Source organism: Arachis ipaensis, chromosome B03, assembly GCF_000816755.2.
Source record: "Arachis ipaensis cultivar K30076 chromosome B03, Araip1.1, whole genome shotgun sequence".
Classification (NCBI taxonomy): domain Eukaryota; kingdom Viridiplantae; phylum Streptophyta; class Magnoliopsida; order Fabales; family Fabaceae; genus Arachis; species Arachis ipaensis.
The window spans coordinates 129,426,512-129,437,101 of NC_029787.2; the positions used below are offsets into that span (position 1 = coordinate 129,426,512).

Here is a 10,590-nt window from a genome sequence, read left to right on the forward strand (position 1 = left end):
TCAAATACCTCTGGCTGTACCTATAATTGTCTTCCTCTAGGTCAACCCAGATTCCAGAGAACAAATAGGTGATCACATGCACTCGTTCTTTTCCCACTTATCTTTTATTATTCTGTGTTAACTCTGAACCAGTACTATCAGAAGATTTGCAGCGTACTTGCTGGACTTTTTACTTATTTAGGTTGATCTTTACTTCGTTTTAAACCCAGTTTGAAAAGAATCATTGATCATTGATTTTTACTATAAAGCAATAGTTTTTTGCTTTTACAGTTGGCGTAACATTTATGTCTCAGTCTTTATACCAAAGGTAAAAGATCACTTCAGTTCCAAATAACTTGTATGAAAAATCAACTTTAACAGGGCAAATTTGCAAATGCAGAACAAAACACAAATAATTTCATTAAACACTGATCATAGTAGGAGGTTTTGTATCGCAACTTAAAATAGCAACCTGCTATATTTACAGTAATAAATTTGTCCAGCATAAGTGTAATGATATTGAGTGAATGCACAAAACATGATTTTAGATTGCAGTAATGGAATTCATGGAAACAAGGTATGACTATCAATCAGAAGTCATTTTTAATCAACTGCGAATATTGAAATACTCACTTCACCATTTCACAACTGAAGGAAGAGATAGAGCGAGAACTGCTCTCAAAAGTGATTTTTCAACTATGTTCTATGAAACCCTCCACATATAGCAAACATGGAAACAAATATTGCTAACATACCTGTGCCACAAATTCTTGTTCAACACCTCTACCTGCAGCAGCTTCTTGCTCTGCTGCCACTTTCCATCTGTTAATTTCTTCTTCGGCAGCAGCAATGTCCATCATTAACCCCTCAATCTACAACACACAAATTGACCAACTTGATACTTGGTTAAAACAAATACCAACAATCAAATATCCCTCCCTAATCGTCCACTGTAGGGCCAAGACAAGTTCTACGTTCTACACCATATACATATCAGAAAAAAACCAACCATTGTCATGGAAACTAGATAAAATTAAGCTTACAGTCACATATCTAAACTTACATTTTCATTAGCTACTCTCTCCTTCTCTTCAAGTTCCTCTATCCGGTGCATTCTATGGTCAAGCTCTTTAGCCTGAGCTTCTATGTGCTGCTTAAGTAAACTCAACTCTGCCCTTAATGCAGTTAAGAAAACACAAAAAATTAAAGATTAAGTCAGCGCAACTAGGAAACCAAATAAGCAAGTTTTTCAGTGAACAATGAGGAATAAGGTTAAGATTTTCATTTATCAACCTCCAACAAATAGGAAACCTAGAAAATAACACCGTATTTGGTTCTGATTAATGTTAAGTACCTTAATTCGTCGACAGTGTGGTGGAGATTAATGATTTCAAGCTGAGATGACTTTACAACATGCTCCAATGCTCCAGCCTGTGCACAATGTAGGCATAAAGAACTCATTAAGTCCAAGGAACATTAAAAGCTGCAAACTGAGATGAAAACAATTTGTTTCACCAAGAATCAAGAAACAAAATGAACACTTCACCAGAGAGTATATTTCGTCCTCCTCTTTTTCAGTTAACTCTATCTTGTCATTTGAAACTGCATCGTTTCCATCCCCAAGAACCTTACTGAATTTGAAATCTATCCCAGCCTCCCTCAATCCATTCTCTGCAGCCTTAAACAGCTCATTCTTTCTCGAAGATGGATCGGATTTCATCCTCTTTGACAAAGCACTCCTTAGCAAGGAGCCAATTTGATCCTTTTCCTTAACTAAACGAGTTACGGTCTCATCCAATCTCTTAATTTCACGATCCTTATCCTCAATCAAATCCCTTGCCTTTTGAACAACAATCCTAGTCAACTCAAATATAGACTCCATGCCAGCCAAAGAGGCACGTATATTCTCCTCAACATCAGTTTCTTGCGGCACAAACAATGACTCAGACAGCTCCGAGCTACTCTGATCATCTAATATCCTAACAACATTACAAATTTGATTATGAATCTTTGAAACAAAGCTCAACTGATCAATCAACAATGGCCGCATTGACTCCATCCTCGCCTCCAATTTACTCAACTTATCCTCACACTCAACAAGAAACTCCTTCAACCGTGATGCTTCACCTTGTCCCTCCCTCAACTTCTCCTTCATCTCATGTTCCATCTCGCTCAACTTCCTATCCCTATCAGCCAAGTCCTTCTCCAAACCCTCAATTGAGGAACCTTGCTTTGCAACCTCATCCCTGAGACCACTAATTGTTGCTTCAAGCTGAGAAACCTCAATGGCAATCTCGTAATTCCGCTGCTCCATCTGCTCCCTAGTCTCGTTCCTAGACTTCAAAGTCGCATCGTTCTGTTTCAAGAGCTCTTCAACGATCTCGTTGGATCTCTTGATCACACCATAAGCCACGGCTGCGAGGCCGGTGTACTTCTGCGACCGTGGAAGCCCATTAGGCCCGAAATTCTTGAAGCTGCTGACCTTGGCGGAAATCTTCTCCATGCCAGTCTCAAGCATGTGCCTTGAATTCCCAATCTCCGATCTTAGTGAATCCCTCTCCCTCGCAACCTCTTCCAACTGCTTTGCAACCTCGTCCTTTGCTTTCTTAGATTCTGCCAGTTCTAAGGAAACGGCGTCGTTCTTCCTCAGCGCCTCGTCGCGCTCGCGAACGGCGTCATCACGGTGCCTGGCGAACTCGTCGCGCTTCTTGATTGCCTCCTGCGCCAGCGCTTTCAGGCGGTTGAACGACACCTGAAGTTCGGACCTGGAGTTCTCGGCGGCGAGACGCGCCTGGCGCTCCCGATCAAGCTCGCCTAGAAGCTCCCGTAGTTTCTCGACGGAGACGTCTTCCGGCGACGGAGCTTTTGTTGCGATCGGACCAGGATCGCCGGCTTCGTCCTCGACGTCGCTGAGCACCGCGTCGGCATCCTCGTTGCCGGCGGCAGCCATTTAATTTAATAACATATAAGAATAACGATAAACCCTAGGAATTGAAGCGAAGACCAAAAACGTTGGAGAAATTATATTCTGAAATTAAAATCTAATGGAGTAGTGTTTTTAGGTTTAGAATTTTAGGTTGCTGATGAATAGACGATGATGCTGTTGTTATTGGTTGCGAATTGAAAGGACATGGATCATGGTGTCATGTAATTGGGAACCTGAAGATGACGAAGAAGAAGGAAACACCGCAACGCACACTACCAACCACTCCGTTCCAGGAATTGGGATTTCGGATACTGGAATTTCCCTATTTCTTTCGTTTTCTTTTTAATTTTTAGGGTATGATTATTTCATTCCTTTTATAATCCGAATAATAAAAATAACTCGGGGGAAGGGAAAAGAAAGGTTTGGGTGGTGTCCCATGCAGATGAGTGTGATAGAATTGAGGGGTAGGATGGTGCCACGTAGGCAATATTTTGCGCTAGCCTCTCTTTGAAAGGGCAGTTTCGTTAGTTACCACCGTAGGCGCCAGCATAGGGGATAAAATTGGAGAGGAGAGGGAAGAATGGTAGGTAGGAAACTTCGTTGTACAGACAAGAGACAAGCGAACAGTGGAGGGAGCAACTTTATTTTAATAGTGGGGCTGTCTTCATTAAGTAAAGTATATTAACTATTAAGTTACCCACTTCTCTTGGTTAAAAAAGTGATTAATGCTTTGACAAGTGGTTTACATTGTAATTAACCCATTACAAAAATTAGGAAGCTTCTCTGTTATATCAGAGCCTGGTTTCGATCCAGGGACCTGTGGGTTATGGGCCCACCACGCTTCCGCTGCGCCACTCTGATGGTTGATAATTTGTGGTTAAATATTTTACTTATTCAGAAGCTATAGGACCATGATCAGCATTCATTTACTTGGTTGTTCTCTGTATGATTACTAAAATATAAGCGCTAGCTACGCATATCAAGTTGAGTTTCAGTCTGTCGTGTTGTGGATTTCAGATTTATTACTATTGGGCAAGGCGTTCATGTAAAATTTAAAAGCCCTGCATGACAAAGAAATTTTGAATATGTGGACTGGAGAAGAAAAAGAATATGAATGGTTGAATACAAATTTGTAGCTCTTCACTTAGCAAAAAAGAAAATAAATAAATAAATAAGACGACAAAGGTTAACCCAATTAAGCTGCTATTTGAAGAAGAAGAATATGGTGAAACTAAGTAGAACCAAAAAAACACCCCAATGTTGAAGGACAAAAAAGAATATGGTGCTTCAGCGTTTCGTTCTGCATTTCTTTTTGAGCAAAACCCCATCTGGCGGGCGCGTGACCATGAGATTACAGAGGCCATAGAGGTTATATGAATACCTTAAGATGCTTCCCAGTTTAGACCTTGCTCTGAAAACACCCCTCACACTCAACAAAACTCCATTGCTTTCCATTTGCTTCACTATGCGCTGGCTCTCTCCCAGTGGCAACTTAACTTGACTAGTCACCATGTGAATATATGCAAACCTTGACTGAGCCCTTGCAGCAGAGAAAGGTTCCACATATTGAGTTGCAATGAGGGTATTTCCGTAATATAGATAGATGCTCACTGTGCTGAAGTCTACATGAACCTTCTTGTTTGGATTTGTGAAGTTTGCAAGAATGGTGATATCAGCATTGAGTAGATATCCAAAGTCCAGGTATGCAGCATTCAGGGTGACACCAGATATGTCGAAATGAGGGCTCTGGGGGCGAAAAACAAGGTACACTATTAGGACTATCAACCCTCCTATGATTATGATCAGCCAAAATATTACGCATAACACAGCACCACACCATGTTAGAGGGTTGGACTTTTTCGGCGGAGGCAACCATGGAGGGCGGTGGTGCCGCGGCCCATCATGTCTCTGCTTTTGGGTGGGGCTGTGAGGTTCACGAAGTTGCTGCCGAGGCTCAGGAGAGAGGCTAAGTGGGGGTAGCACTGGGGTGACAACGGGAGGCTTGGAAGATGATGGCTCACTAATTTTTACCTTTTGCTTGCTTGGTGGGTAAGCTAAACCTTCTTGCCGCTTCCTTCGTCCTTCTGGTGGTGGTGGTGATTGTTGTTGTGGTTTGCTACGCTTGTCACGGGTCGGCACTTTTGAGGTAGGCGGTGGTGGTGGTGGTCCTTGCGTCTGGGGCCGCAATGGATAGGGATGTTCTTGTGGTCGCGGCTGCAATGGAAAATGAGGGTGGTAAGGGGGATCTTCTTGTTGCGTAGGTGCTACTCCATGTGCTGGTGGTGGATATTGGCCATGGTGTTCTGAGGCTGGTACGAATAGAATAGGTGACTGTCGATGATCTTCGGGATGTCCTCGCGGTGGTGGTCTAGAAAAATGAGGATTGGTTTCTCGGCGAGACATGGTTGTTAACGGAAAATGAAGTGGGGAAATGAAGACAAACAGAGTGACATATGTTATTGCTATTAAGCTAGTGTAAAGTACGAAGGATTAAACCCAAAACAAAAATTGAAGTTATAAAGGAAATGAGAATGACTTCATCAGAACTTCAAGGATGATTCATGTAAAGGTAAGGAATCAAACATAAGCCAAGTATGTGGGACAATGTGTTTTTCTCGCTTTTAAGTATTAAGCTGATTTGTGTTTTTCTAACATAAAGTGGTATGTCTATGTTGCATGCTAAAATTTTTGCCAGGCTCGTGAATGGCTTAGATTTATATGGAAAATCAGCACTGGCGAAGAAAAAACCTTGTGCAAGTTTACATGTGGAAGGAACTTTGGAATAAAAGATTCCGCAATGATCACAAATTAGCCTCATAATTTCAGTTCAGAGATATATTAATTTAAAATTAAATGAGTGCCGAAAGGTCCTAACGAGGCAAGGCTTAAACAATCACGAGCACTTTGAGTTTCTTCTATCACAATTTACAAGCCAACTACACTAATTGCAAAAGATACCTTCCCCCTACTAAGGTCCAAAATACATGGACCACAAACACGAATGACAAACTCTACAACCTTATTAAGTTAAAAACACCCAATATACCCGACTACTCGAGGAATCAGCGCAGTTTTTAAGAGGGATCATTCATTAATGAAAACACAAATGGAAGCATTCATTCAAGGTGGAAACTCACATACATAATAGAAGAGTGCATAATATACCGAATGTCTTCTTTAAAAAAGGACTGACATTGATTTCTCTCTCTCACTCTACCTCTCTACATAATTGAATTATGTATGGGAACAACCACCTTCATTCAAATGATAAAGAATTAAATATGAATTCGTAAAAGGTGATGCCCACATACATATTCATACGATACACAGGATACATAGATCCTTTTGGAGTATCATTAAAAGAAAAATCCACAATCATGTTATTTTTTCCTTTTCTAGTTTTCTGTGTATCTCTTCACTCTTTTAATCTGTGTTAAGTACCTCCCTTCGTAAAATACTAAATCGAACAGCTACCACTTTAATTTCCCGGTTCCATGAAAATTGCGGTAAATGCTTCAACAGTTGCAGGCATAAGTTATCTTCAAATTTCTGAACAGAAGACATTACTTCCAGAATTACGTAGTCAACAACAATGCCTTCTACTTCAACTATTCTTCCTCCATTCCCTCCAACCCCCAAACTACCACTCAAAATAGCTGTAAGAAATGTGAGGAACCAAACCCAGAAACTTGGAAGTTCACCCAGACTCACTAGCTGGACATTGATAACTACTAAGCATTCATGCAACAAGATTTGGTGAATAATATCAACAATTCTCAGTTCTCCAATCTTGTACTGAGTTGTGACAGGAGAAATCACATACAAATGACAGTTTGCAGCCGAGGATCTACATCTGTAAATTTGTTCTGTTTCACGCATTTTTGTTTCATACCCGCAAAGAGGAAAAGGAGACACCATAAGAAACCACCATTTTCAAACTTAGCTTTGACGAATAACCGTTTATTTGAACCTTGATGCTTACCTAACTGAATGCAACTGCTTCAAGAAAGGAGTCCTTTTTTCCCCCAAAATAAGATTCTCTTGAATACATGGGTAAATAAAATAGTTCATCGAAAAGTGACATTTACCAAATGAAACAAAGATTTGGTGGTTACTGATCATTCTTCATTGCTTCGGAAGCCCTTCAGAAAGTATGCTCTTGTCAAATCATTTGCAAACAAATTTTTCCTTTATTGCCTTATTTTGTTTTGTACTTTCATGTTGTCTTATTTTGTTTCATACTTTCATATAGGAGTTGCAGCAGGGACCAAAAAATGAAAAATACAAAAAGAGTATCGAGGATCATTAGTAACTTTTCTAAGAAAAATAATATGCTGCAATTAAACAAAAACATACTTGGACAAGTGAAACCATTTGGGTGACGTTTCTTTTAAGAAGCCTGAAGTTCCATGCTGCAGATAGAGACAAAAACATCAAAGATTGCCCAAACTAATATTAGTATAGGTCATCCAAGTTTCAATTTAACATTATAATCTGGGAAAAAAAAAGAAAAAGGTTCTTATATGCTAATTCAAAACTATGAATATGAGAAGTAATCAAGTAATAAAGTAACACATAAATTGGGGCAACATTCACAGTTTTCCATAATCTAAATATCTAATAAACTCGAATACAAAACCTAACAAGGCTACTTAGTGGACCGGCTTGTATGTTTTCCATATTCTTCTGGTGAGTTATGTGAGTCTAGAAATATGCACAAATAATAAACTATCAATTTGGTACTATAAGTCCCAGGACGCTTGGGGTATAAAACTTTGAATTTATTGCTCAACAATTTGCATGGATAACAGGAAGAAAGGTAGCAAGGAACTCAGTGTAGGTAACAACACCACCAATGAATGTGTTTCTCCAATCAAACTTATGCTCTGCAATATATCACAGAAGGCAGTCAAAATAAGTTTTTATTAAAATGAGTGCTATATTGTTGTTCATATGTATAGAGCCATAAAACAACATAAAATGTTCATCATCAACTTTTCTGATATGCAAGGCTGAATATGACTTCAAACTGAATTGAATAGCCACAAGCCAAGGATTTACCCCAATAGTAAAGGAGCAAAGTAAAACGAACTCAAAGGCATCCTCTATCTGAAGGAAGACAACTAGGGGACGTAAGTATGTAGCTAGAGTGATTTCAATCAATTGGTACTGACACCAGTTTGTGGTAGATGAAACCAAGGAACAGGTGCATAGCTCCCCATGTATAAAAATGGCCAAAGGGAAACTAACTACTTGCCCTATATCATATTGAGTATTGACAAACAATCCATCATGTAAATAGTCAGTTGGCAGTATGAAGCAAAACCTGCACACCAGCATCTCCATTTGTGGCAGAAAACCATTACTGAACCACGCTTGATGGGTGGCCTTGGATCCTTTAATATAGACTGGCCAGTGAATCAGTAGTATGTTTCAGTGTCCAAAAGCATGAGCAGCAAGTAAACAGTCATGGTAAGGGATTGCACCGTGAGCAACATAGAAAAGGGATAAACAGATTTGCAGGTGCCATAACATGCAGAAAGGGTACCACTTCAACATGTTGCCAAGCTTTCACATACAATTTTCCGAGCAAACGATTAGGCCAGTTTTCCATTAGAAAGGAACGTGTGATGATGGCATTAACAAATGTCATGTTTATGTGGCATTACTCAATTGAAGGGCATTGATCAGGGTCTGAGAAACATGACTGTCGAGTGTAAAGCCCTTTTCCATCATCTGGTCCCAAACCTTACAGGCATCTGAAAGCTTGTTTTCCCTTATAAGCCCTCCAACTATCAACTTGAAAGTTACCGCATCAGGATGGAATTCTTTCGCTTGCATTTCATCATATAGATGCATAGCATCTGTAACTCGAGAAGCCTTGCAAAACCCATTTATGAGGGCATTGTAAGAGACAACATCTGGAGTTATACCATTCTCCACCATGTCACGGAAAATGCTATGAGCCGTATCAATTTTTCCAGTCTTGCACATGTGATCCACTATTGTCGTATAGAATACTTGATCAGGAGCAATATCCATCTTGGTCATTTGATCAAGATGCTTCTTGGCCACAGTAGAACTACCTTCTCTCAGAAATGCTTTTATAATGATTGTGAAAGTCACTACATCGGGTTGAATCCCCTTCCTATACATTTCCTTAAACAAGTTATAAGCCCTCCCAGTCTGGTGTGCCTTACAAAACGCATCGATAATGGTATTGTAAGAAACAACATCACACAACCCTTTAACCTGCATCCTATTTACCATAATCCAATAAGCTCTTTCCATTTGGTTAGCCTTACAAAAAACCTTTAGCAGCTCATTATAACTATACAAATCTGGCTCCACACCACTCGTCTCCATTGACTGTACTAACCTAACTGCCTCATCCAACATAAGCTCATTACAACAATAATTCAACAAGGTATTATAAGTCACCAAGTCCGGCAGACACCCATTCTTGCTCATAAACGCCTTAATCGCGAGCGCCTTATCAATCTTCCCTACCCTACAATACCCACCAATCAAAGCATTATAAACCAAACTATTAACCTCCACACCACCCTTGATCACCTCAACAACAAGCTCATAAGCCAAATCAACATGACCACCAGAACACAAACCAGTCACAAGAGCACCACAAGCCTTAGCATCAGGTTTCAGCCCCTTATCAATCAAACCTCGCCAAAACCCAGCAGCCTCATTGAACCGGCGAGACTTGCACAGTGCATCAATGAGGATAGTGTAACTAACAATATCAGGCTCTCTTCCCTTGCGGGACAAGCAATGGAAAAGTTCCAGAGCATCATCCAACCGATGATCACGCCACAAGAGGTCCAAGTAGATATTGAAGGCCCATATGTCAGGGATGCAACCGAGTGCGTCCATGTCACGGAGGAGCTTGTTGATGAGGGTGAAATTCCTGACGCTGCAGAGGGCAGAAATGAAGCGGGAATAGGTGAATGGGGAGAGGGAGAAGCCCTGGGGGATGACGTGGTGGAAGTAGTAGTGCTCAGCAAGGTCGAAGCGGGACTGGCGGAGGAGGACACCGATGAAGCGGTTGTAGTCAAGGCTGAAGAGGCGGCAGTTTGATTGGGTCATTTCGTCGAACACCTTGATGGCATTGTCAATGAGACCTGCTTTCACGTAATGTGTTATCTGAGAGCGGTATAGGAGGCGCCTTGCCCCAACACTTTGATACATATCAGATGGTAACAGACCCAAATGCATAGCCAAATCTACTAAATATAAAATTATGTAGCAAGGAGGAGATGAAGGTGAGGTGTCAAGCTGAGACAAATGGGCAGAAATATTGTAGCAAGAAAACAATGGGATATGAGATGTGCAATGTTGTGCAGTGATGTGCAATGGGATATCAACATGCAGGTAGTCAGTGTTTACGTTCCGCTTTGACACTTTTCTCTCTGCTGCACATTTGAAAAAGTGAACCTGCACATTAATAATAAATTAGCTGAACTACAGTCACGAGAAGTTTGAAATATTAAAATATTAGTCAATATTAAAATTCACAGAAATTTACCTTATATAAGTAGAGTCGAGAGTTGGAACTCTCATTATTCTCTTCCAAATTTTCTCATTTCATATGTTTTTCTCTGCTAGGTTTTTTTTTACAGGAAAGGAAGATGGCAAAATTCTGGCTTCATTCAAAAGAGGGAAACGGG

The 10,590-nt window shown here is 40.4% G+C and overlaps 3 protein-coding genes and 1 non-coding gene across 9 annotated transcripts in view; all 4 read right to left on the reverse strand.

The window, feature by feature from the left end:
* LOC107631703 (paramyosin) overlaps nt 1–3,275 on the reverse strand; it is a 4,651-nt gene extending 1,376 nt beyond the window's left edge. Inside the window, exons 1-4 of one of the 2 annotated variants that reach the window (XM_016335229.2) lie at nt 1,526–2,929; nt 1,334–1,410; nt 1,043–1,154; nt 735–851 (exon numbers count right to left, since the gene is read on the reverse strand). In XM_016335229.2, coding sequence (XP_016190715.1) covers nt 735–851; nt 1,043–1,154; nt 1,334–1,410; nt 1,526–2,929 — 1,710 coding nt within the window. Of the gene's footprint in view, nt 1–734; nt 957–1,042; nt 1,155–1,333; nt 1,411–1,525 lie in introns of those variants that run through there. The other variant, XM_021119818.1, reaches the window with a different exon arrangement.
* Nucleotides 3,695–3,766, reverse strand: TRNAM-CAU. The gene has a single exon. It is a non-coding gene; the product is annotated as a tRNA-Met (tRNA).
* Nucleotides 4,052–5,967, reverse strand: LOC107634744 (NDR1/HIN1-like protein 6). The gene has a single exon (XM_016338167.2). The coding sequence runs from the start codon at nt 5,306–5,308 to the stop codon at nt 4,193–4,195; it is 1,116 nt and encodes a 371-aa protein (XP_016193653.1). The 5' UTR covers nt 5,309–5,967; the 3' UTR covers nt 4,052–4,192.
* Nucleotides 6,148–10,590, reverse strand: LOC107631701 (pentatricopeptide repeat-containing protein At1g13040, mitochondrial). Of its 5 annotated transcripts, none has more exons than XR_002359956.1 (4): nt 10,449–10,590; nt 8,232–10,357; nt 7,262–7,317; nt 6,148–7,047 (listed from the first exon to the last, which is right to left on the reverse strand). XR_002359956.1 is itself a non-coding variant. In XM_021119819.1 (2 exons), the coding sequence occupies exon 2, from the start codon at nt 10,136–10,138 to the stop codon at nt 8,561–8,563; it is 1,578 nt and encodes a 525-aa protein (XP_020975478.1). In that variant the 5' UTR covers nt 10,139–10,357; nt 10,449–10,590; the 3' UTR covers nt 7,469–8,560. The 5 variants fall into 5 exon arrangements, 1 of the variants encoding a protein (XP_020975478.1); XR_002359954.1 differs by having other exon boundaries at nt 6,148–7,146; XR_002359955.1 differs by having other exon boundaries at nt 6,148–6,771; nt 6,888–7,317.

Excerpts from the sequence above, each read along its gene's own strand:
- LOC107631701 (XM_021119819.1), bottom strand. The coding sequence starts at position 10,138 with ATGCATTTGGGTCTGTTACCATCTGATATGTATCAAAGTGTTGGGGCA.
- LOC107634744 (XM_016338167.2), bottom strand. The coding sequence starts at position 5,308 with ATGTCTCGCCGAGAAACCAATCCTCATTTTTCTAGACCACCACCGCGA.